The sequence below is a fragment of the Salvelinus alpinus genome, chromosome 1 (genome assembly GCF_045679555.1).
Source record: "Salvelinus alpinus chromosome 1, SLU_Salpinus.1, whole genome shotgun sequence".
NCBI classification, from domain to species: domain Eukaryota; kingdom Metazoa; phylum Chordata; class Actinopteri; order Salmoniformes; family Salmonidae; genus Salvelinus; species Salvelinus alpinus.
Window position 1 is genome coordinate 65,092,358 of NC_092086.1, and position 27,922 is coordinate 65,120,279.

General features: G+C 43.4%; 1 protein-coding gene across 1 annotated transcript; it reads left to right on the forward strand.

The window, feature by feature from the left end:
- Window positions 1-119: 119 nt before the first annotated feature.
- Window positions 120-27,922, forward strand: LOC139583359 (RING finger protein 145-like). The gene is made up of 11 exons (XM_071414346.1): window positions 120-280; window positions 8,634-8,850; window positions 15,844-15,952; window positions 16,304-16,395; window positions 21,944-22,179; window positions 22,398-22,573; window positions 22,834-22,974; window positions 23,165-23,347; window positions 23,946-24,093; window positions 24,731-25,087; window positions 25,551-27,922. The coding sequence occupies exons 2-11, from the start codon at window positions 8,667-8,669 to the stop codon at window positions 26,028-26,030; spliced, it is 2,106 nt and encodes a 701-aa protein (XP_071270447.1). The 5' UTR covers window positions 120-280; window positions 8,634-8,666; the 3' UTR covers window positions 26,031-27,922.

The window sequence follows — 27,922 nt, forward strand, 5'->3', positions numbered from 1 at the left end:
TTTTAAACAGAAAAGTAGTTTGATTCAGCTTATTTATTTACACTCACACCGGCTCCGTTTTCATCCCTCACAGTAGGTGGCGGCATGCACACTAAATTGTGCGAACTCCAATATACCATAGAATAAGGAAAAGAAGCGGCGGCAGCAGAAGACTCGATCCATGGTGGAAATCCCATCGTTTCAACCGTTAACTCGGGAGAAGCCGAGTTAAAATGGTTGATATTCGACCGGAGAAGCATCCTCAAACTCACTTTAACGTCGTGAACGTCGTTCTTGCAATGTAGGTTCTTTGTTTTTCCGTGGGGCAATGTTGATAACGCGAACTTGGCTACTCAGCTAGCTTGCTAGCTAACCTGGATTGTTTTGACTCTCGAGGGACTAGCTAGCTAGCCAAGTACCTAGCATTAGCTATTTAGCTGGCTGGTTAGCGACACAATACATGCAGTTCTGCGATAAGGCGTAGCTAGCTAGCAATATTTCTAGCCAGCTGTTGCTAGATTAATTTAAGTCGTGAGCAGCTGTTGATCTCGTGCTTTATTTTTTAGTTAGCTAAACTATGCATGGTGGTCGTTTCAATTATTAAAAACATCAGGTAACGTTACTGCTAACGTTACATTGATGTAGGCGGGTCATCAATGCAGTTTTTCGCCCGTCCCGACTCTGCTCATCTGCGTTGCTAACATACGTGATGCATAGCTAGTTAGCTAAACCACTGACTTTTAGCATCTTGTCTCGTTTTACGACCCTACAAATGTACGTAGTTGTAGTTTGGTACGTCTTGGAATATGAGATTGAGAATGTGACAATTCATCACCCTTCTTGCAGGGCACAACTAATTACGGTTAGCTAGCCGCTGCTAACGTTCGTTTGGCGAGGTTACTAAAGTTCATGTCATAAACGCTCGGAGCCCAACAAGCCATTAATATAGTGTAACTAGCTAGATGTCGGGCTAGACTTCAATACCTGTGCTAACTTAACCCTCAACATGAGGGTGATCCGGTGCCTGTATAACCATAGTTCACACCATTTCGGTTATGTAATCATAATGCGAATTGGTCTTGTTAGCTAACGTTACGTTTCCAGTCATCATGGGAATTGCAGATGAATGTGAATTACAAAGTGATGTAGCTAGAAAATTGTACGCTTGGTACAGTGGACCTTTATGTTTCATAATTGCATGTTCAAAAGGCCATCTGAAAATGAGGGCCAGGTGGATGGGATCTGAGGTCGTATGAATCAGTTCTATATGTAATTCAATGGATGGGATATCCACTCCATCAGTGTCTGCCTGCAAATGGAGGACCGCACAGCCTCTCTGACCCATATCAGAATGTGTAGGATTGCAGGAAATTACTCTAAATCAAAAGTATCCTTGCTGTCAAGAGGGGAGAAAACAACATTTTAACTTTGGGCTCTCAAAAGGCTCTGACTGCATAAACCACTGTGGCCTGCTTGAGTTCAGATTTTGTGTGGCCCCCACCCTCATCAAAGTTTCCCATCCCTCTTATAGGGTGTCCACCTACTCTGCCCAGAGTGGGTGAAAACGCACTTTGGTGATAAAATTTCACCTTATGTTATAAAATACATTTTTACCAAGACAAATATCAATTATTCGTGTTCTGAATCGTTCAGTGGGGTCTCTAACATTTTGTAAACATTCTATCCAAGAAGTTGGATTTCGTAACCTAATCCATCTGACAAGCTCTGACGTAGCAGTGCAGGTTTCTCGTAACAACTTTTGAGGATTTTACATTTTGTGGTCATCGTCTTCAAAGCAAAATTAGCATGAGTTGAATTAAATGTAAAAGGTTTTGAAAAATAAAAAGCTTGGTATACGCCAGTGGAGGCTGCTGAGGGGAGGACGGTGGAACGTAGCGAATGGAATGGCATCAAACCCATAAAACCATGTTTGATGTTGATACCGTTCCACTTATTCCTTTCCATCCATTACCAAGTGCCCGTCCTCCCAAATTAAGGTGCTACTAACCTCCTGTGGTATGTGCTCTGTTGACATTTCAGAGATATGCTTGTTTTTGTGAGAAATCTTTGAAAAATAACTTAAAAAAAAAAAAAAATTATATGAAAAGGATATACTAAAATATGAAAAGACGCCATGTCTCAAAATCAATATCAATCTTACCTCTATATTGTTTAATGTCCTGCGATTCGAGAAGAAAGATGAGTTCAACGGGAAAGTGAACATGTTAGATAGCCAGTAACCTTAATTATTGTGCAGAATCCAGCCTAGCTGGTGTGATTCTATAAAAACAAATCCACTTTTTCTCTGGCCTCTATTGATTTAGTCACCCTAATTCTGTCTATCCTACAAGGGTAAAAACACCAATCATTTTTGAACGGATTATGATAGAGACATGTGGTTTGAGCCTTTGGTTTTCTTTATAGTATTATCTACACAATTAACATACTTTTACCCATTTGTCAAAAGCTGCATTTTTGATTGGGTGCTAGTTATTAGCATGTTTTTCACATGGTAGGTTAAATATAACCAACCTGTCTTACAGATCATGTGAAAGGGCAAAGGCAAGCATCATGACCATACACCACCTAACTAACTCATCAATATGGCATGAATGCTTACAGTATTTCAGGTCGATGCAGGTACAAGTTGGGATGCTTGGCTGTGTGGCAAATAGATACAATTCCACTCTTAAACGTAGCAATGTATTTTTATTTTTTTAAATATCAGCTAATTACTTTACTACGTCTTCGATCGACACAGGTTTTTTTTTCTTCCTTCATTGCGACTAGGACATCCAGCCCCTTTTTACGTTATGGTCTCATGACACATTTAATCTTGCATTATGGAAATTGCCCTAGAAATACCGACCCAGAGATCATTTTATTGCTATTTTGCATGTCTAACTCTTTTACCATGTAACTCTGTTACGGGACATCTGTTTGGATTATCTCTATTTTCATTATGAAATATTGCATCAAATGTTATAGGGATGTTAATGGGTATCCATTAATCGGTTAGCTGCCGAAAATACATTTGACCGGTCATGCTGTCGGTCTATAGGTTAATTTGCATAATGTGGTGGAATTAAATTAAGCGGAATAGCCTATCACCTGTCAGACAGCGCGAGAGCACCTCAGAAAGCTGCACCTCAGAAAGCTGCTACTGGAGTGAAACGTGCTTTTATAAGCCCAGTCGTTGCGCAATAAAGAGGTCAGTGGAGCGCAAACAGTAGGGAATAGATGGATGTGGTATTTTTATTTTATTTAACTAGGCAAGTCAGTTAAGAACAAATTCTTATTTACAATGATGGATTGGCTCACATTCAACAAATTTGATCTAACAAAGTGAATATTTGTCATCTGTCATGATTGATGTATTGTAACAGGCCCACAATGTGGTTACTAAAGTTCGATTTCGGGAATATATTTGGCTGTTTTCGCTGCATAACATTTAGAAGTTGTCCTTTTTCAGGTTTAGAAGAAGTGACTGCTAAATGCCATTCGTATAAGCTGGTAGTATAGTTGGCATACAGAAATCGGTGGTGTGGTAGTCCGTCATTTTTAACTGTAATGCAGTTGATTGATGACGATAACATCAACATTTACTGTGGTTGACATCCATACAAGCATTATACTTAAGGCTCGGGTGGGTGTGGTATATTGGCCATAAACCACAAACCCATGACGTGCCTTATAGCTATTATAAACCGGTTAAGTTTATTAAAACAGTAAAAGCAAATGTTTCATCATACCTGTGGTATACAGTCTGGCTGAAAGCTGTGGTATATCAATCAGAATTCAGGGCTCGAACCACCCAGTTTATAATCCTATTTTTTTTTACCTCAACATATACTGAACAAAAATATAAACGCAACAATTTCAACAATTTTACTGAGTTACAGTTCAAATAAGGAAGTCAGTCAATTGAAATTAATTTGTTAGGCCCTAATCTATGGATTTCACATGACTGGGCAAGGGTGCAGCCATGTGTGGGCCTGGGAGGGAATAGGTCCACCCAGTTGGGAGCCAGGCCCACCCACTGTAGAGCGAGGCCCAGCCAATCGGAATAAGTTTTTCCCCACAAAAGGGCTTTATTACAAACAGAAATTCTCATCAGCACCCCCTCAGACGATGCCGCAGGTGAAGAAGCCAGATGTGGGATGGTCCTGGGATGGCGTGGTTACACGTGATCTGCGGTTGTGAGGCTGGTTGGCTGTACTGCCAAATTAGAAATGAACATTAAATTCTCTGGCAACAGCTCTGGTGGACATTCCTACAGTCAGCATGCCAATTGCACACTCCCTCAACTTGAGACATCTGTGGTGTTGTCAAAACTGCACATTTTAGTGGCCTTTTGTCCCCGTCACAAGGTGCGTGTAATCATGCTGTTTAATCTGCTTCTTGATATGCCACACCTGTCATGTGTATGGATTATTTTAGCAAAGGAGAAATGCTCACTAACAGGGATATAAACAAAATTGTGCTCCAAATTTGAGAGAAATACGCTTTTTGTGTGTATGGAACATTTCTGGGATCTTTTATTTCAGCTCATGGAACACATGGGAGCAACACTTTACATGTTGCATTTTATATTTTTGTTCAGTATAGTTTGAAATACGCAAACAATAGCCAAAATTAGGCAAATTTTGTCAGGGTGGCAACGAGGAGACTCGTGATCTTTCCCCCACGGAATCTTTCCCCCATGCGTTTCCATGTTATTTTCATTGTTTTGGTCGAGTTTCATTGACCTCTTTGCCTAATCTATTGCGCAACAAATAACAATTCTAAATGCGATCGAGTGTTAACTTTTTAAAATTGTGGCCATAAAAATAGTTATCAGTCTTGCCATAGATTTTCAAGTAGATTTAAGTCAAAACTGTAACTTGGCCTCTCAGGAACATTCACTGTCTTCTTGGTAAGCAACTCCAGTGTAGATTTGGCCTTGTGTTTTAGATTATTGTCCTGCTGAAAGGTGAATTCATCTCCCAGTGTCTGGTGGAAAGCAGACTGAACCAGGTTCTCCTCTAGGATTTTGCCAGTGCTTAGCTCTATTCTGTAATTTTTTTATCCTGAAAAAATCCACAGTCCTGAACGATTGCAAGGATACCCATAACATGGTACAGTCACCACTAGCTTGAAAATTATGGAGCGTGGTACTCTGTAATGTGTTTGGAGCTAATCCAATACAACACAATTATTATTTTTTTTGGTACAAAAAGTGAATTGCTTTACCACATTTGTAGCATTTTTACTTTTTTACTTACTGCATGTTTTGGAATATTTTTATTCTGTACAAGCGTTCTTCTTTTCACTCCGTCATTAAGGTTAGTATTGTGGAGTAACTACAATGCTGTTGACCCATCCTCAGTTTTCTCCTATCACAGCCATTAAACTTTGTAACTGTTTTAAAGTCAACAATGACCTCATGGGGAAATCCCTGACCACTTTCCTTCCTCTCCGTCAACTGAGTTAGGAAGGACGCCTGTATCTTTAGTGACGACTGGGTGTGTTGATACACAAAGTTTAATGAATGACTTCCCCATACACAAAGGGATATTCAATGTCTGCTTAGATTGTGAGGCATTGGAAAACCTCCCTGGTCTTTGTGGTTGAATCTGTGTTTGAAATTCACTGCTCAACTGAGGAACCTTACAGATATTTTTATGTGGAGATGTAGTCATTCAAAATTTATGTTAAACACTTATTGCACACAGTGAGTCCATGCAGATATATTTTTACATGTACCTTTATTTAACTAGTTAAGCCAGTTACAAACAAATTTCGTATTTACAATGACTACTTACCCCGGCCAAACCCTAACCCGGACAATGCTGGGCCAATTGTAAGCCGCCCTATGGGACTCCCAATCACAGCCGGTTGTGGTACAGCCTGAAATCGAACCAGGGTCTGTAGTGACACCTCTAGCACTGAGATGCAGTGCCTTAGTCCGCTGCGCCACTTGGGAGCCCATGTGACTTGTTAAGCAAAGTTTTACTCCTGAACTTATTTTATGCTTGCCATAACAAAGGGGTTGAATACTTATTGACTCAAGACATTTCAGCGTTTCATTTTTTATTCATTTGTAAAAAAAAAAAAAATAATAATAATAATAAATAAAAAAAATAAACTCTAAGCATCATTCCACTTTGACATTATGCCGGGGCGGCAGGTAGCCTAGTGGTTAGAGCGTTGGACTGGTAACCGAAAGATTGCAAGATCAAATCCCCGAGCTGACAAGGTAAAAATCTGTCATTCTGCCCCTGAACAAGGCAGTTAACCCACTGTTCCTAGGCTGTCATTGAAAATAAGAATTTGTTCATAACTGACTGGCCACATTCAATTGAGAATAGTCTGATGGGTGAGAATATTATCAAGTGCTTGTCAAATTATAAATCAGAGACTGATGAAGTGTGTGCAGCCTGCGCAAGAAACAGCAGAGCGCATGGATTTCATGCAACTTTTTTTCAAATCCTCATTTGTTGTTCATGCAGCCTTAGCCTAAATGTATTGATTTATAATAGATTCTAAGGTTTGTATCACAGCCAAAGTTGCATAAATAACTCTAAATTAACCATATAGGAGGACCTGTTTCAAATGGTCACTTTGTTAATCACTAAACACAGAATAAACACATGTATGCACTCCCTTGTAAATCGTTTGGGGGAAAATATCAATTGTATTCTTACTATAAATCTATACTATAAATCTTGTCTGCTAAATGAACTAGTGTAGCCCACAGCTGTATGGCATAGCCAGATCAGGGCCTAACAAGGAAGACTCAGAATATGCTATTATGTTCTTCTGAAATAGGCTACATTTTCTTCATATAATGTTTGTGTGCATTTTACATTTAATGTACTTTTCACTGCATTTGATACATTCAATAACATGATAAGAATATTCCTTAAAATTCGAGACAAATAAGTGGTTTGAGTGAGAGGAATAACTGGTATCTCCAAGTGGCCACACACCTCCAAAGTGTGCACAGTTCCTACGTAATTTCAATGCACATTTGACTTAAAGACGAGTCTTCAACTATACAGTGCTTTTTTTAAGCTCTCCTTAGCTGTGCCATTAAGGAACTAGAGTAATCACACTTTTAGTTGTTTGGGACACAGCCCTGTATCCCCGCCATCAAACAATTACTGTTGTTTACACAATCATAAAACGTGGCCATTTTAAATCGCTTTCTGGGTCATGTGGGCATCATTTGAAAGCTTGTTCAATTGCCAACGTGACAGCTAAGTTATAAAATACGATCTTGCGGTGTGAGACTTTCACAAGTCTATTCAGAGAAATGGGATTGTAAATTTGTGCATTCAGGTGTGTGTTCTGTTGTGAATTTTCATCACAATAGACAAACCGGGCTCGTTTTGTTCAAAACAACCCAGGGTATGACGCCATGTCATCTTGTAAATATACATCAAAAACGTTGACACTGTATATGACATGCGTTTTATGATATGGAAATGTGAAGTACACATTTGGAATCTCGGGTGTTTGGCTGCTTGTATGACATCAAAGCGGTATTTATTGTAATCCTCAACATTTTATCTTTCAAAATACATAGTCCTTTTAATTTACAGCATTTCCCTAACTCGGGACAACAAAAAGTGACAAAGTTGCCCAATTAGCAGGAACGATGGGGGCAACTTCTTGTCGCGTGCGGTGCTCATGTTCAGCATGGCTATCCGTCTTCCCATACAGCGCTGTCAAGCTCGGAGCCTGAGCTTTGATGTAATTTTTAGCATATTACTGTACAGCCACTGCGTTCCAATTTAGGCGCTTATCAGTGCCCAAATCGGACATTTTCAACCCGTATGTATATGGGTACTTGGCCCTGATTTGTACTGTTAAATTTTTTTTGATAATAATTTGTGGAAGTGTGCATCCTTTACTGGGTGACCTTGCCCTGCTGCTACTGTGGTATAATTATTCTGCTGCTCAATCACTTTAACCCTGATTACACAACTGTAACCAGTATCACTTTCATTGATTGGTATGGATATTGACCTTTATTATATTAGGGTTGGGAATTGCCAGGGACCTCGCGATACAATATTATCACGGTGCGCCGATACGATATGTATTCCGATTCTCACTATTCTTTATGTATTGCAATTCGATATTACAATTTGATTTTCCAAGCATTTTGCTCACTACATGTCTGCTGCAGAGAGATGAGAGAGCATGAGAAAATGCGTTTTGATCAGTCATGGAAATTAAAAGCACTGAAAACACGTTGGCTCACTATTTAAAAAGGAGAACAAGCTATAGGATGAAAAATACCGGTGTTTTGTCGCAGGTACAGCCAATTTAGCACTAGCTAACGTTATGTAGCAACAAAAAAAAAGTCGAAGTATCTATATAATATCACTTACTGTATCGATTCCCCATTCCCATCACTATTGTATGTAATCTAGTGTATATTCTTGTGTGTTTATTTTATTCTCATGTACTTTTTTATTTCTTGTGTATTTATTTTATGACTGATTTGATTTAACCTATGAAGCTCTGAAAAAACAGCTAGTTGCATAAAAAAAAAGTATATTTTGCTAGTTTTCTTTTTGTCTGCGCGCTATCATTTTATAGCACCTCAGACGACTCACTTTTTGCTCCCTCTCTTCTCCCTATCTTTCCGTCCCCCTGTCCAGTCATATTAGTGTGTAGCTTGCCGCGTCGGAGCCATGTTGGTGAAAGACAAGCTGGAGGCGGTGCTGAACGTGGGGCTGCGTGTCCCCAGCATCATGCTGCTGGAGGTGCTTTACCGCTGGGATGTCAGCTCCTTCTTCCAGAAGATCCAGAGAAGCAGTCTCAACAACAATCCCCTCTTTCAGTACAAGTACCTGGCTCTCTACCTGCACTATGTTGGTCAGTACCACCCCCCTCCCCCTTCCAGTGCTGCCCTTTTGAGTGGTCATTTATAGCATTTGTACTTTTCAACAGCATATTTTGACAAAAGCACCCATCCACTTCTGAAAAATTCATTTTTAAAAGTTGGTGTTTCTTTCTATTAGCCCATATAACATTTAAAGTCACCTCTTCACTGTTGACGTTGAGACTGGTGTTTTGCGGGTGCTATTTAATGAAGCTGCCAGTTGAGGACTTGTGAGGCGTCTGTTTCTCAAACTAGACACTAATGTACTTGTCCTCTTGCTCAGTTGTGCACCGGGGCCTCCCACTCCTCTTTCTGTTCTGGTTAGAGCCAGATTGTGCTGTTCTGTGAAGGGAGTAGTACACAGCGTTGTACGAGATCTTCAGTTTCTTGGCAATTTCTCGCATTGAATAGCCTTCATTTCTCAGAACAAGAATAGACTGACGAGTTTCAGAAGAAAGTGCTTTTTATCTGGCCATTTTGAGCCTGTAACCGAACCCACAAATGCTGACGCTCCAGATACTCAACTAGACTAAAGAAGGACAGTTTTATTGCTTCTTTAATTAGAACAACCGTTTTCAGCTGTGCTAACATAATTGCAAAAGGGTTTTCTAATGATCAATTAAACTTTTAAAATGATAAACTTGGATTAGCTAACACAACGTGCCATTGGAACACAGGAGTGATGGTGGATGATAATGGGCCTATGTAGATATTCCATAAAAAAAGGTTTCCACATAAAACTGTCATTTACAACATTAACAATGTCTACGCTGAATTTCTGATCAATTTGATGTTATTTTTAAGGACAAAAAATTTGCTTTTCTTTCAAAAACAAGGACATTTTTAAGGGACGCCAAACTTTTGAACGTGTGTGTAGATAGATTATTTTGTTTTACCCTTCCATCTTTCCCCTAATGGGAGTAAACTAATGGACAACATCTCTTAGGCTTCTACTTCCAGCTTATACATACTATATGCATTTTACGGACACAGTGTAGTTTACAGTAGTTATCTTTTTGTTTGTTTTTAGTCCCATCCATCAGCTCCACTCAACCCCTCCCATCTATCTCTGAACACCATCTATTTGCCATGTATCTTTTAACTGTGCTGTGATGTTTCACAAATGTTCTGAACCTTTCTACATATTGTAATATTTTTGCTAAGAGTATTATTATATTATTAATCGATTGACTATGACTTTTAAAATCACCCAGCCATGCTATTCGCAGTAAATAGCCCATATATCTTTAATGATGTTGTAATCGTCAGATTAGTTCTGTTTGCACTTTCCTTTATGGAGTGGCCAAGAAAAGCTAGAAATGGTGTGAGCCAATAAGTTATTTGGGCTGTAGTGCTGCAGTATCACTAGTGTGCCCTGACCAGGAAAAACACTGCAGTTGCAGTCTGTAAAACTAGGACCCAGTTTTTCATGGTTGGGTCTCATGCATATGAATGTAATTTATGGACTACTTAAGTGATAATCGAGGGGACTATGCGTTCTATGGGAAATAATGCACGATGTGGAAAGTGTGTAGCACGTCATGGCACTGCACTTTCCCGATGTTGCGTTGTTTTCCAGAGAACGCATTGAGCCCCCGAGTTCATTATCCCGCTTATACCATAGCTATAATTTGAAATGTGTTCATTTTGCCGGTAAAAATGTGTTTGGCATCCACTGAAGTAGCGAACAAGTTTACTAGATAGCTACAGCTGCTGCCTTGGTAACCAAACAGACTTGCTAGCTTAGCTATCCTAACCATCAGTCCTCGCTTACTATGAAAATCAAATTGAACAATTCAACTTTTAATTTCAAAAGCAGCTCAAACATAGAACACGTAAGAATGAACTATAGCCATTGAATTTTACAAGACTTTATAGGGAAATAATTCACGCCTTCGAATGCCCATTCAAGCCAATTGAAAACGAGTATTCAACAATGCCATGGTATAAATGCATATCGTTTAAGTTCAGCTAAGCATTTTTAAACCTACGACTGTCTTGAATGGCGTTGCATTTAAATGCCTTTAGGTTTGTGGTAGATTTAACTAAGACAGGATAAAAGCAGTGACGCAAGGATAAAGTCTGACCGTTTGTAGTCAGCGTTGACTGTAAGGGTGAACATGCTTCTCCTAAGTTTTGTATTTCTAATGGCACGTCAACATGGGCACAGACAGTACTTCTGATTCAGTATGTCTATGCTCTGCTTGAGAGTGGGCCTGGCCCACTAAGAGCTCAGTGGAGGCAGGGTGTTGGCAGATGCTTGTTTCATAATTAAAGCATGGCCTGACCTTAGACATCTGCTGCTGCAACTGTCTGCCTGCAGTCCGACACTTTTTTTACTTTGTCGTCATGGTGAAACGTTGGCTCAGACACATTTTCCGCTCCTTTGTCATTTACCTCTGCTTTTTTCCACCATCCGAGACCCAAGTATTTTAATGGGACTTTCCGTGATGCTCAAGGTGGTATAATTAACCTTGAAATGTGCACAGAAGAGTTAAAGGAAACATTCACCCATTTTGAATGCATTCACCCATCGCTCCGAGATGCACAAATACGATATAACATTCAAAATGGGTGAATCTTTCCTTTAACCTGTCTGGGAACGGGGTTCCGCCAACAGCCAATGAAATTGCAGGGCGCCAAATTCAAACAACAGAAATCTCATAATTCAAATTTCTCAAACATACAAGTATTATACACCATTTTAAAGATACACTTCTCGTTAATCCAACCACAGTGTCCGATTTCAAAAAGGCTTTTCGGCGAAAGCACAACATATCATTATGTTAGGTCAGCACCTAGTCACAGAAAGCACACAGCCATTTTCCAACCAAAGAGAGTAGTCACAAAAAGCAGAAATAGAGAGAAAATGAATCACTAACCTTTGATATTCTTCATCAGATGACACTCCCGGGACAACATGTTACACAATACATGTATGTTTTGTTCGATCAAGTTCATATTTATATTCAAAAACCTCAGTTTACATTTGGCGCGTTATGTTCAGTAAGGCTTTGCCTCCAAAACATCCCGTGAATTTGCACAGAGCCACATCAATTTACATAAATACTCATCATATACTTTGATGAAAGATACAAGTGTTTTACACAGAATTATAGATACACTTCTTTCTAATGCAAACGCTTTGTCAGATTTCAAAATAGCTTTCCGGCTTTCCGGAGTACAGTGCTCAGCCATCAACGCAAGCTATACAGTTACCCGCCAACAAAAGCCATAAATTGCGTTATAAATCTTCTCTTACCTTTGCTGATCTTCGTCGGAATGCACTCGCAAGACTCCCAGTTCCACAAGAAATGTTTGTTTTGTTCGATCAAGTCCATCTTTATGTCCAAATAACTCAGTTTTGTTCGCGCGTTTAGTCCACTAATCAAAAAGCACAAAGCGCGTTACCATTATCTAGACGAAAAGTCAAAAAGCTCCATTACAGTTCGTAAAAACATGTCAAACGATGTTTTCAATCCATTCTTAGGGTCTTTTTATCATAAAGATGCAGTAATAATACAACCGGACAATAGCGTTTCCATTACAGAGGAACGACCGGCGTGCCCAAGAGGTAAACATCCCATTGTCCTCGTGCGAGTGCCACCTAATCAAACTGGTTTTATTCGACTCCCTTTCTCAATAGAGGTCTGGAAACAACTTCTAAAGACTGGTGACATCTGCTGGAAGCCTTGGGAAGTGCAATTTGACCCCACAGACATTTGATATTAGATAGAGGCTGAATTGAAAACTACAATTTCCCACCTTTTTCTCAGGTTTTTGCCTGCTATATGAGTTCTGTTATACTCACATACATTATTTTAACAGTTTTGGAAACTTCAGAGTGTTTTCACACTATATCCATATCATAGCTTCTGGGACTGAGTAACAGGCAGTTTACTCTGGGCACGCTTTTCATCCGGATGTCAAAATACTGCCCCCTAGCCCAAAGAAGTTAACCAATACCATGCATGAATTGTATACTGTTTTGTGGTTTGCCATTGTGTGTACTTTACTAGGCATGGGGGGTCATGTTATCAGCTGGTCAGGCTGGTGGGTAATTGTGTAGTAGGCAGACGGATAGTGTGGTCCGTGCGGGAAAAGCAGCCAGCTTGGTTACTGTGACACTTATTTAGGCAGGCTAAAGGCTGTCTCCTCACTGTGTGATGGGCTAGCACAATGTGCTGTGTGTGTGGGGGGGGGGGGCTGGCCCGTGCAGGGAGTAGGAGAAAGAAGTCATCCCCTCCCCCCTCAAAGAAGCCTTTCTCATCCCAGGGGAAAGGAGTGTACGAGGCACAGGCCATGATAACCAGCTCACAGGCCTCGACTATAATGCAGTCACTAGATCTGATAATTATCAATGGGAAGGAATTACATTTTTTTTTTTTACTGTAATTTTTTGATAACTTTGTATTTTGTATGTATACTGTGTGTGTACAAACTTTCCTTGACCTCACCAGTGGTATTTTTAGTGGCTTTGCATACTTGGCTGAAGTTGGTGGGTGAGACAATGAGGCTGGTATTTGCTGATGAACACACTGGGCAGCAGAGAACAGTGGACTGGACTGAACCTCAGTGTGTGTGTGCTGCTGATGTGTCTCTTGGAAAGAGACAGACTGAGGGAGAGCAGGATATTTTCTAATCTTTTATCTGTACTTCTAGGTTTCAGCAAATATTTCATATCTCATGAGGCCCTACCTCATCTTATTAGCGTTGTTCGTCATTTTGGCGCTTGCTGTAGCCTATTGCTGTAGTCTTTCTCTAACTGTTTTGCTTATGGACGATTAGGGTCAGTGTATTTATACTGCCAGCACTGATGGTTCTTTCACACCGGTCCACTCTTTGTCCTGTCTGCATGACTTTGCGTAGCAAACGGCTCGGGACCCATGACTGTGGATTAACGGCTCTGTTTTATTGCTGTCGCTGCTGTTAAACAAATTCTTCTCATCCGTGTTGGCTTACCTAATGCAGGCCAAGGAACAGGATGTGCTCTGTTAATACACATTGCTGCACCTGACCATGGCTGGAAGGCTTTTCTATGTGCACCATACAGATACTGTCAGGCCCATCCCTCCCCTATGGACTCCTGAGTCAGTAAGCCTAGCTAGGCCAATATCACCAGGACGGCCATATTACTTTTATGTGAAATAGTTTGCCCCAGGCACAGGATAATATATATATTTTTTAATGTTTTTTATAGTCACAGTTCATTATTTTCACTATCTGCACACAGGGCTTAATGTCCCCACAGCAGTGAGCATGTCTGGAGGAGTGGCTGGGGAGCACGTGACTTGAGTTTGTCAGGTGGGGATAGGAACCTGTGAGTTGGGTCTGTTGGGAAGCCGGGCCTCTACTTTTTGTATTCAGGCCCTGTTAATTATTTTGGCCTGTACCAACGTAGCACACACGTAAGGTGACAATGACTGAGTGGTCTAAGGCTGTGTTCCTGACTGGCCGTAGCCTCCCTCCCTCGGAGGCGTGGGTTCTGAGAGTGCAACTGCGAGCTAAGAGCAGGGAGCAGGAGCCTCTCCAACCAAAGCACCCCGCACATTGTTAAACACGCTGACTCATATTCACCATTGAAGGAAGGTGCTAGGCTACTAACCAAACACAGGCTCTGTAAAGTAAGAGCTTGTACTCTTAAGATTACAGTATGGACTTCTTCTTTCAGTCAAGATTTTATCTGGTTCTGATTGTGTTCAAGGCATATCGTCAGCAGTGCTTCCTCTCCCGTCGTACCGCCACACTTCTCTGTTTTCTGCTTTGTGATGGTTGTGACTGAGCATCCAGACCAGAACAGAGGCTCAAAGATAAGCCTATTGACAGCAGTGACGTGACGGCCTGGCCGGCTTGCAGAATATAGGTCCATCTCCTCTCAGGATTACTTAAGCAGCATCCGGTGCTGGCCACAGGCTGAGGAGGGAGAGAGGGAGGGTAAAACGGCCCACACAAAGCTCTAATCCGTCCCTGTCACCCTGGCTGCCTGTCACAGTGAGGCTGGCTCACCCTGACTTGGCCACACACACACCACTGGCTGGGAACACTGACTCCAGTCAGGGCCCGTGGCACTTAGACTGAGAGGATCATAATCATTTTGGTTTTCGTGGGAGGTAGAATCATATCAGTATCTGTCTGTGTAGTTGCTGTCATGCCAGAATGATTTAGTCCACTGACCACTCTTTCAAGCCTCAATGGCTAACTAGCCTCCTATCCCCCACTGTTGTTGTCATGCTCCCTGCCCTTTAATAATTGTTTGACCAGGTTAAGTTGCATGTTTGACACACACACACACACACACACACACACTGTCTGTGCGCAGGATGGTGGAGAGGGCTTTAGAGGAGTGGGCGTGTTAGCTGTCTGCTAATGGAATCCCCAGGATGGATTGGCTGGGTGGATCTGTTGCACGCTGGGTCCAGGTCGAGTCCCTGGCGTTTTGGTGCCTGATGATTTTGTCTAGGGGAGAATCTCAATGACATACTCCTCGTATCCTCTCCCCTCGCTGCCGCCTCAAAAGGAGGGCCCTCTGACTTTTTCCCTCCATCTAATGGGTTTTGAGAAGTAGGTGAAGAGAGCGAGGACGCGAGGAGTATGCAATTGAGATTTTCCCTAGGACCGTTTTCTGCTGACTCCACTAAACCAGGCAGGCCACGCTCCACCAAGATGGCGGAGGGCAGGCAGGCAGGATTATTGGTTTCACTGTCCTCCTGATAATAGAACTCCTCTGAGATGATTGGAATAACAGTTGAGGATTATTCAAGAAGTGAATGCCAGTAGTGGACGTCCGTGTTAATAAACTATTCCTTAATATGTGTGAAACCGACAGCAGCTGAAGCAGGCACATATATTTTTGTCCCTTTAAAAACAAATAAAAACAGCCTTGTTTGTGCATTGTTCCACTTCCATGTGTTGTACTGTACAGACCCCTCTCCTTCCCTCTGTGATTCACTGTCCCGACTGACCGTCTCTGCTCTGCTGTGTGTCAGGTTACATCCTCAGCCTGGTGCTCCTGACTCTGCCTCGTCAGCACCTGGTGAAGCTCTACCTGTACGTGCTCACTGCCCTGCTGCTCTTCGCCGGACACCAAGTCTCCAGGTGAGAGAGAGACACCCACTACAGGAACTACAGCTAAAATAATCCTTGACCTGTCTACTTGTTAGCTAGGAGATACGTGTATTCGGAAGATAATTTAAAAGCCGTTAAGTGTTGCGATTTGAAGTTCTGTTTTGTAGTTGTTACATAAAACAGTTACCGGTATTACAGTAGTGACTTTCTGACCATATTATGATTCTGGCTCCGGACTATTGGTGGCTTCTACTGGCCTTGATTGTGCGTAACTCTTGTTGAATTCTCTGAGGCATGGTTCTGTGTTTAACCAGTGAGGACAGAAGACAGCAGGTGGGACTGCAAGAGCTGAGCTCTGACTGTCTTGTCTTCCTGTTTTAGGGATTATGTCCGCAGTGAGCTGGACTCCGGGTACGAGGGACCGCTCTACCTGGAGTCGCTGTCCATGAACCGTTTCTCCACGGCCCTCATAGGTAACTAACTAAACACAGTCCCACCTTCACCGCCGCCCTCATAGGTAACTAACTAAACACAGTCCCACCGCCCTCACAGGTAACTAACTAAACACAGTCCCACCTTCACCACCACCCTCATAGGTAGCTAACTAAACACAGTCCCACCTTCACCACCGCCCTCATAGGTAACTAACTAAACACAGTCCCACCGCCCTCACAGGTAACTAACTAAACACAGTCCCACCTTCACCACCGCCCTCACAGGTAACTAACTAAACACAGTCCCACCTTCACCACCACCCTCATAGGTAGCTAACTAAACACAGTCCCACCTTCACCACCGCCCTCATAGGTAACTAACTAAACACAGTCCCACCGCCCTCACAGGTAACTAACTAAACACAGTCCCACCTTCACCACCGCCCTCACAGGTAACTAACTAAACACAGTCCCACCGCCCTCACAGGTAACTAACTAAACACAGTCCCACCTTCACCACCGCCCTCACAGGTAACTAACTAAACACAGTCCCACCGCCCTCACAGGTAACTAACTAAACACAGTCCCACCTTCACCACCACCCTCATAGGTAGCTAACTAAACACAGTCCCACCTTCACCACCGCCCTCATAGGTAACTAACTAAACACAGTCCCACCGCCCTCACAGGTAACTAACTAAACACAGTCCCACCTTCACTACTGCCCTCACAGGTAACTAACTAAACACAGTCCCACCTTCACCGCCGCCCTCACAGGTAACTAACTAAACACAGTCCCACTTTCACCACCGCCCTCACAGGTAACTAACTAAACACAGTCCCACTTTCACCACCGCCCTCACAGGTAACTAACTAAACACAGTCCCACCGCCCTCACAGGTAACTAACTAAACACAGTCCCACCTTCACAGGTAACTACAGTGCCTTCAGAAAGTATTCACACCCCTTGACTTTTTCCAGATTTTCTTGTTACAGCCTGAATTTAAAATTGATTAAATTGAGATTGTTTGTTTTTGTCATTGGCCGGGAAACACTATACCCCATAATGTCAAAGTGGAAATATGCTTTTAGAAATGTTTACAAATGCATATGAAAAGCTGAAATGTCTTGAGTATGAGTATTCAACTCCTTTATGGCAAGCCTTAAGTTCAGAAGTAAATATTTCCTTAACAAGTCACATAGTAAGTTGCATAGACTCACTCTGTGTGCAATAATAGTGTTTAACATGATTTTTGAATGACTACCTCATCTCTGTACCCCACACATGCAATTATCTGTAAGGTCCCTCACTACAAAGATGCAGGCGTCCTTCCTAACTCAGTTGCCGTAGAAGGAGGAAACCGCTCAGGGAATTCTAAACAACAAATTGACAGTGAAAAGGAAGGAAGGCTGTATAGAATAAAAATATTCCAAAACATGCATCCTGTTAGCAGCAAGGCATTAAAGTAATACTGCAAAAAAATGTGGCAAAGCAATTCACTTTTTGTCCTGAATACAAAGTATTATGTTTGTGGTAAATACAACACATTACTGAGTACTACTCGCCATATTTTCAAGCATAGTGGTGGCTGCATTATGTTATGGGTATGCTTGTAACCGTTAAGGACTGGGGAGTTTTTCAGGATGAAAAAGAAACGAAATAGAGCGAAGGACAGGCAAAATCCTAGAGGATAATCTGGTTCTGCTTTCCACCAGACACTGGGAGATTCATTCAGATTTCAGCAGGACAACAACCTAAAACACAATGCCAAATCTACACTGAAGTTGCTTACCAAGAAGACAGTGAATGTACCTGGCCGAGTTACAGTTTTGACTTAAATCTACTTGAAAATATATGACAAGACCTGAAGATGGTTGTCTAGCAATGATCAACCACCAATTTGACAGAGCTTGAAGAATTGTGAAAAAAATCGAATGCAAATTTTGCACAATCCAGGTGTGGAAAGCTCTTATATAATTACCCATAAAGAATCAGCTATAATCGCTGCCACAGGTGCTTCTACTTAGTATTAACTCAGGGGTGTGAATACTTCTGTAAATGAGATTTCTGTATTTCATATTCAATTAATTAGCTACAATTACTAAAAACATATTTTTCACTTTGTCATTATGGGGTATTGTGTGTAGATAGGTGAGAAAATAATACATTTTATCCATTTTGAATTCAGGCTGCAAGACAACAAAATGTGGAATACGTCAAGGGGTATGAGTACTTTCTGAAGGCACTGTAACTAAACACAGTCCCACCTTCACTACCAACCTCATAGTTAACTCACTAAACAGTCCCGCTGGGCCACAGTCTCACAGGTCTCGTACCAGCCTCTTACACCCCCACACTTCTCTTACCCCACTTTCTGAGAATCTACGAGTCTCTTTGTAGTCGCCCTAAAGTCTGCTTTTACTCGATAACACAGTGATTGTGCACTTCCATCACTCACATTATTTCATATATATTTTCTTCGACATCCTTCTATTTTCTTCTGCGTCCTTTTATCAATCCGACGCCTATCTTTGTCTCTGAGTCTGCTCTGTTTTTTTTTCCCCTGTCTGGCCATTGTACAAATCTACCGGTCTTCTGAGTGTTCGAGCTAGTTTCATTTGCCCTAGAACCTTTTCAGACAAAGGGAAAGGCCGTGTTCCTTTGCTTCATCCTGTCAGGCAGAAGGTAGGCGGCTGAGGAGAGAGGGGAGGAGAGTTCAGGGGGTTGGCAGTGGGTGCTGTATAATCTGACGATCTGAGGTGCCGTTTGCCGCAGAGCTCCTCGCTCTCTCTCGCTGCCAAAGGTGCTTCCACAGAGTGAGAGTGTGAGTGGCCACAGTCTCCAGTACAAAGGGAGCGCTCACAACTCAGGCAGGCATCTGTCTTTCCTCGTGCTTTCTCGTTCTTGCTCACTCATTGACGTATTTCTTGTTGTGCTGCTTGTCGTAAGAGTGTCAGGTGTTCTGTAGTGCGACTAGTGTCTTGTCAGGTTTTATGTTACTGGGGTGTGGGTTCTGCCTCTTCTGAAAATACAGCCGGCCCACAATAGTGTTAGCTTCAGAGCTCAGTGAAAACCTGAAAGCCCAAAAGGGGAAGAAGCGAGAAATGAGTGTCATCATGAATAGGAAGCCTTCCTGTGAAATGACTGGCAGTTACGCATTGGTCTGTTTCTGATGCTGAGAAGATTCATCCTTCTCTGTTACTCAACACTGCTACTTTGACCATTTGAAAACAGCAGCACACTTAGATGTCCTCCAGGGATTTTATGTTATTACTTTTACTGTTGAAAAGTGATATAAAGTACACATACTCAAGAAAATAAAGTTAGTAACAATATTGTGTTTTTAGACACCATTGCAAGCTTCATGGCGATCCGTGATGTCATCGGCCTCCCCCCTTGCTTCAGGAACGATAGAGGAGCAATAGAGAACAAAAGAGGAAATTCCCCCCCCACTTGTGTTATGTCATTACTTACCTGGACCACCTATTGAAATCAAATGTTATTTGTCACATACACATGGTTAGCAGATGTTTATGTGAGTGTGGTGAAATGCTTGTGCTTCTAGTTCCGACAGTGCAGTAATATCTAACAAGTAATCTAACAGTTCCCCAACAACTACCTAATGCACACAAATCTAAAAGAGGTGAATGAGAATATGTACATGTAAGTATATGGACGAGCGATGGCCGAGCGGCATAGGCAAGGTGCAATAGATGGTATAAAATACAGTATATACATATATGAGTAATTTAAGATATGTAAACGTTATTAAAGTGGAATTATTTAGAGTGCATTGTATAAAGTGACTAGTGATCCATTTATTAGAGTGGCCAGTGATTGGGTCTCGATGTAGGCAGCAGAGTGATTGCTGTTTAGCAGTCTGATGGCCTTCAGATAGAAGCAGTTTTTCAGTCTCTCGGTCCCAGCTTTGATGCACCTGTACTGACCTCGCCTTCTGGATGGTAGCGGTGTGAACAGGCAGTGGCTCAGGTGGTTAATGTCCTTGATGATCTTATTGGCATTCCTGTGACATCGGGTGCTGTAGGTGTCATGGAGGGCAGGTAGTTTGCCCACGGTGATGCGTTGTACAGACCTCACTACCCTCTGGAGAGCCTTGCGGTTGAGGGCGGTGCAGTTGCCGTACCAGGCTGTGATACAGCCCGACAGGATGCTCTCGATTGTGCATCTGTAAATGTTTGTCAGGGTTTTGGGTGACAAGCCAAATTTCTTCAGCCTCCATAGGTTGAAGAAGCGCTGTTACACCTCACTGTCTTACCACACTGTCTGTGTGAGTGGATCATTTCAGTTTGTCTGTGATGTGTACGCCAAGGAACTTAAAACTTTCCACCTTCTCCACTGCTGGCCCTTCAATGTGGATAGGGGGGTGCTCCCTCTGCTGTTTCCTGAAGTCCACGATCATCTCCTTTGTTTTGTTGACGTTGAGTGAGAGGTTGTTTTGTTGACACCACACTCCGAGTGCCCTCACCTCTCTTTAGGCTGTCTAGTCGTTGTTGATAATCAAGCCCACTACTGTTGTGTCGTCTGCAAACTTGACGATTGAGTTGGAGGAGTGCGTGGCCACGCAGTCGTGTGTGAACAGAGAGTACAGGAGGGGGTGAGCACACACCCTTGTGGGGCCCCAGTATTGAGGGTCAGCGAAGTGGAGATGTTGTTTCCTACCTTCACCACCTGGGGGTGGGATGTGTGTGTTGTTAAGTAAATCAGGTGTTCAAATGGGGTGAAAATGAGACTGGTGTGCCACTTTAAGTAACCAGTCCCTCCCTCTTTGTAAAATGTTAGGGAAAGGATCGATGATTCCCTTTGGCACGGTGTGCTGACTTGGCTTGGGACAGTTGTTTGAACTTTGGCCTTTTTAGGTTCAATCACATAAGTACTTGTTACTTTTCTCTGAAAGACAAGTGGGATAAGCTGTCTGATAGCCAAGTGCTTGGGTAAGGCTACTCTCGATGCACATTCAGCCATGAGTTCTGACTGCTGTATTGCACAGTTGCTTTCTAGGGACACTCAAATCTTCACGCACGCTCTGCAGGCGGGTCGCAATGAGGGTTCGTGTTTTCCAAGTAACACAGGAGAGCAGTAGGCAGGGACCTCTTGGCCTAGTCCCTAGAGTGTTAGGGAACATGCTGCCTCTCCGTGCTGTCGTCACCAGCCTCAGGGATGTCACACTCCAGCTCCTGGAGACAGACTGGATCTGACGTTATGGCTTCACTATGTCTCATTCCATCTCTCATTTCTCTCTGGTGTTATGACGAGTCTCTTAGCTTTCTAGTGCAGTCACATGCTTTAGCACTGTATCGTCAGAGTTAACTTGGGGCACGGTAGCGGTAAAGACGCACGTGCTCCGGGCCTCAATGAATTCTTGAGGTGCCTTTTTTTTGCCCTTATTTGTCCTTGAGGGCGTCGCACATTTTGACTTCGCATGTCACATCTTGGAACACTCGCCCTTTAAGATTCAGCTGTTTCATGTTACTACACAGTTCAGATACGGTGTGTGTTCCTATAGACTGGGCGTTCACCTGCAGTGTGTTAACCCCGTCCCTCCTGTGTCCCCGCCTCTCTCTCCAGCTCAGCTGGTGGTATGCACCCTGTGCTCCTGCGTCATGCAGACCAAGAGGATCTGGCTGTTCTCTGCTCACCTGCTCCCCCTGGTGGCGCGCCTCTGCCTGGTCCCCCTGGAGACCATCGTGTTCATCAACCGCTTCGCCATGATCTTCACGGGCCTCGAAGTCATCTATTTCCTGGCCTCCAACCTGCTGGTGCCCTACAACCTGGCCAAGACCGCCTACAGGGAGCTGGTGCAGGTAAAATAGTCTGCGTGGCACTGAATTATTTCCACGCCAGCTAAGTGTCTGCTGGCTCTAGACTGGAGGAGATTCAATGACTACTCTACCACCTGATTGTCACTTTTCTTTCACACATAAGACTGTAAATCTATCAGTTTGCTGCTGTCTCTGTGTTTTTATTTCTCATAGCTAACAATATCTGTGGCATCCTCTGTTCCATGTCCTCCTGTGCCCAGGTGGTGGAGGTGTATGGGCTGCTGGCTCTGGGGATGTCCCTGTGGAACCAGCTGGTTCTGCCCGTCCTCTTCATGTGCTTCTGGCTGGTGCTGTTTGCCCTGCAGATCTACACTTACTTCAGTAGTCGCGACAAGCCCACCTCCAGAGAGAGGTTGCTCTTCCTCTTCCTCACCAGGTGAGACAGGGCACTGCTTCCTAGAACACTAGAAACCTTTTTTCCCTTCTCTCGTGGAATCCCGAGAAGTTGGAAACCTCAATTCGATCTGTTTTGCCGGAACTTTTGCACAACACAACATTATTTCATCTGACGTTCTACAATTTCAGTCCTTTATTATGTCTGTTTGTCGTAATCAAAGAGAATGTGACGTGCCATCTATTACAAATACATACATGATCTCTGAATTGGTTTAGTGAGTTTTCTTACTGTCCCCTCAGTATTGCAGAGTGCTGCAGCACCCCCTACTCCCTGCTGGGCCTGGTCTTCACCGTGTCCTTTGTGGCGCTGGGCGTCCTCACCCTCTGCAAGTTCTACCTGCAGGGCTACCGGGCCTTCATGAATGACAACACCATGCATCGGTCAGTCAGCCGCATTCTCATTCAGCCCATTTTATGTTGTGTGTTTATGCCCGGTAAGTGTGTTATTTGACCCATAGCTTGAACAATCAGGAATCTTTTCTTTTTTTTTCTTTTTTTTGACTGAAATCACCACATTATTTATGAATCTCTCTCTCTTTTCCCCCCCCCGCTCTGTCTCTCGCCATCTCAGGGGAATGACGGAGGGCATCACGCTACTGATCCTGGCTGTGCAGACGGGTCTGATTGAGCTGCAGGTCATCCACCGAGCCTTCCTCCTCAGTATCATCCTCTTCATCGTGGTGGCCTCCATCCTGCAGTCCATGCTGGAGATAGCTGACCCTATCGTACTGGCTCTGGGGGCCTCACGGGACAAGTAAGACACTCCAGGCTGAGTTGGAAATGTCTCACTACTTTGACCAGGGCCTAGGGTTGTGCGGTGTCCAGATTCATAAGGTCATTTAATTTCTGTACCATACCGGGGTATACGGTATTACCAAATACGCACACGAGGCGCTATTACTTTTTAAAATATCTACAGTATATTTTACAAAAATAAGTACAAAACAATTTAGGCAACAGGGATCTTCATCCAGGAGGGGATTGAATGTCTCTGCTGTAACCAAGAAGCTTGATCTAGCCACTCAACTAGCAAGTTAGCGAACCAAATGCATAGCTGAAGACCTGAGCTGAATATACATTGATTGCTTATAACTCATAAGCAGTGGCGCAGCATGCAGCCCCCGCGAGGGTATTGAAAATCAAACGGTATTGAAAGTGACATACGGTATATCGCCCAAGCCTATCCAGGGCCCATAGTGTCATCCACATCCGCAAGAATGAAAAGATCAGAGAGGGCCTCGCTTTCACATGGAAGTCCGTCCAAAATGCCACAACTACATGATTCAGTTCAACACAACTTTACTAAGAGGTGTTGTCCTAGTAAAAGCTCTGTCGGTTGTCGCTCTGTTCAGGAGCCTGTGGAAGCACTTCCGGGCCGTGAGCCTGTGCCTGTTCCTGCTGGTCTTCCCAGCCTACATGGCCTACATGATCTGCCAGTTCTTCCACATGGACTTCTGGCTCCTCATCATCATCTCCTCCAGCATCCTCACCTCCCTGCAGGTACACACACACACACACACACCTTAAGCTCTGTCGCCATGGACACACCCATACACACACACACGCTGTAGTCTGTCCAATTCAAGAGTTCCTTTTAGCCACTGGTACACTGGATCCTTTGTCCGTTTGTTTGCAGTAATGACATAAGAACACGTCAACAATGTTTCATATGTAAGGTAGATGGCTTTTCCGTTAGTGCTGAGATATATTGCACAGGTCCGTGATGGTGATGTGACGGGCACGGTAAGGACTGTAAGCTCCCGTATCTGTGCCTGCTATTCCCTGGCCACCTGTGAGTATATATTCCCTGTGAAATATGGAAAACCCTGTGAGGTTTCAGCAACCCACCATCTCAGATTGTTCTGAAACGGTTTCTGTAGTAGAAACCGATAAGATCAGCATTCCAGCAACATTATTTTGTTAAAATGTGGTTCTGGTGCGTTGACCTTTAGAAGATTCCGGTGCGTTGACTATCTCTGATAGAAAAAAGGAAGGCCGCAGACCTTACTACTTTTGATCTATATATTACCTGTGATCCTAACCCTTGACCCCCAACTGCTTGCCCCAACGTGAGAGTGACTTCTAGTGTCAAAACAAGTGAAACGAAGCACCCACACTCAATGTCCTTCTCCCCTAGGTGCTGGGCACCCTGCTAATCTACATCCTGTTCATGGTGGAGGAGGTCCGTAAGGAGCCCGTACAGAACATGGACGACGTGATCTACTACGTGAACGGGACCTACCGGCTGCTGGAGTTCCTGGTGGCGCTCGTGGTGGTGGCCTACGGCGTGTCTGAGACGGTGTTCGGGGAGTGGACGGTGATGGGCTCCACCATCATCTTCATCCACTCCTACTACAACGTGTGGCTGCGTGCCCAGCTGGGCTGGCAGAGCTTCCTGATGCGCCGAGACGCCGTCAACAAGATCAAGAGCCTGCCCACCGCTTCCGACCTGCAGCTGGAGCAGTACAATGACATCTGTGCTATCTGCTATCAGGTGACGGAGTGTGTGTGTGTGTCCGGTGTGTGTACATGAAGAAAAGTGTGAGTGCATGCTGTTTGAGAGGGCACCATTATTGTTCTGATAAATGTGTTTTATAGCCCTCTTCTGGTATGAAGGGGACAATGCGGCTAGAGGGGATATGACATGGGTTCTGACTAGGGTTGTAAAATTCTGGTAACTTCCTCAAAATTCCCAGGTTTTCCAGAAATCCTGGTTGAGGTATTCCAGATTTTTTGCTGATTCCGGCAATCCTCCAACCGGGTTTTTTGGAAAACCTGGGAATTTTGGGAAAGTTACCTAAACATTAAAAAGAAAAATGATAGTTTAGTTTGAATAAGGATGTGTACTGTGATATACTTCCACTTATCAGAAAAGCATCATCAGGCATTGTAGCAGACTCTTCTGTGGTTGTCCGTAGTCCTTCGGTAGTTAACCAGTATTCTGTCTCCCTTTCCAGGACATGAAGTCTGCCGTCATCACCCCCTGCAGTCACTTCTTCCACGCTGGCTGCCTCAAGAAGTGGCTCTACGTACAGGAGACCTGCCCCCTCTGCCACAAACAGCTGAAGAGCCAATCACAGCCCACCAATGCCACCGCTGCACCCGCCCAGGACATTCTTCCAGCCAATCCCAAACCAGCAGAGGCTGGGCAAGGAGAGCCAGTGGCCAGTGTGGCTGAAGGGAACGAAACGGTGACTCAGAACGGTGTTCCTGTTGAAGAGAGCCAAGCCAGATCCTCTTTCTCCCATGCTAACCCTGACCCAGAGCCTGAGGGCCAGGCAGAGGAGGCAGGTCCGTCACAGGGCTCAGGGGAGTCATGTCTCAGGCATCGCCAGCCCCAGCAGTCTGCCTCCTGCCCTGAAGCAACATCATCCACAGCATGTGCAGCTGACCTCCAGTTAGAACTACAACGGTCTGCCAGCCCCTGCTGCCTCTGAGCCTCGCTCATGCACGCCTCCTCACACACAGCTAAAGACTATTCATCCTCAAGTGGCTAATACGTACGACTTCGCCATGACAGGTTAACTGTTGGACTTTCCCTATTGCCACTATCCAACACCTTCCCCTTAACAAACTCATCTATTTGTTGCCTGTTACTTAAAGTATGGTCTTAAACGTCATTCATTAACATTTCATGCTTACTTCATTTCATGGTTAATTAATTTCATTCAAGTACATTTCATGGTTATTAATCCTATAGGATTCCAGGTATGAAGTCTGACGCAGACTTGAGTGATGCCATACTGAACCTCCATATAATTTCACTGAGAAATCTGCATCGATTTCTCTCACTTAGCATCAAAATAAGTAAGTAGCCTTGCATGAGCCTTGGCTTGTGCTAGCCGGAACGGCTCATAGGAGCAGGAGCCTATCTCCTGTTTCTGTAGCGTGAGGCAGGTTGATGCACAGGTACACCCCCTGGACAGGACGCTAGTCTATCGCAGGGATTTACCCTCAATCGATCTTTTAAACTCTTGAGTGCCAAGCAGAGACTCATTGGTGTCCCATTTTTTTAATCTTTAGTGTATGACTCGGGCCGGGGATCGAACTCACAACCTTCCAATCTCAGGGCGGGCACTAACAACAAGGCCACTGAATTAGATGAACAACAAAATGCATCTATTTGGCAGTTGACTGTCATTATACTGTACATCTATCTAGCGTAAGACAAAACACAGTCAAAATATAACATTTGAGATTTCATTAACTCTCATTCAACATGTTTCACACACCTTTTCCCCTCTTTAGGTCACTAACGTTAGCTCACTATTTTGCCACTCCCAAGTGTTTTCCACCTCCTTCCGACCCTGGTTGGGCCTCGCCGACCCTCTCCTGGCCTTGTGGCCCACCCTCCCTCACCTTGTTCTGCTTGATGATCGGTTACACAACAACCTTACCAAGTAAGGGCTCAGGGTGGGAAAGGGCGTTGTGTAGGTCGGAGACACAAACACTCACCGGGATGTGTGGTTGACATTCATATACTGAAGAGAACAGACAGAGCACTTGATGTAGAAGCTTCATACGCACGCTTAGGCTTGCACGCTGTCACCATCTGGTAGCTGTAGGAACCTTTATTTTCATGATATGTAGCCCACGTGTTATGACATTTGCACTAATGTCATTTATAGCGACGTTCCAAAGTAGTTTTTTTTGTCAGGTACTAAATATTTTTGGTTTGTACGAGGAAAGACCTATAAATGTGTGTGTATATAACCGTTCATATATTATATGAAAAGGACTTTTGATATGCCTGCCATACAGTGTTAAAGCTGCACCGCCCAATATGAAGTGATCTGAGGCTTGTGTGAACACGTCAGTGCCCTCTGTAGGTATAAGTGTGAAGGGTTGAAGATCACAGATTGAGAGAGGTGTCAGCACTGAATTTACCTTCAACAGTATTTTTTGGGCATTTGTTACAGTTTTGAGAATGAATACATGTTATGTATGATCAAACTTGTAAATGCTCCATTTGAATTAATTTGTAGCGAGTTGGTGGCTTTAGCACATTTTCTTGAAGGTAAATTGTGAGAAGCGGCTAAGAGTGTGAATAGTATTTTACATACATCATGATATTGACATTTGAAGAGGACTTCTTTTAGCATTTGAAATGCTTTCCTGTTTGGGATTTTGTTTCTTTGTGTTGAAGACCTACAATTTAATTCTGTTTCGATAGTTTTTTTTCTTTTTTCTTTTTTTATACAAAAAAACGACATGCTCTGTGAATGCTGAATTCCAGTCAAGTTTCTGTATTGTTTGGTGAGAAATTTGCCTGGTGTCGCCTTTATTGTACAAAACTGAATGTCAAATAAATTCCACCATCCAATTTGAA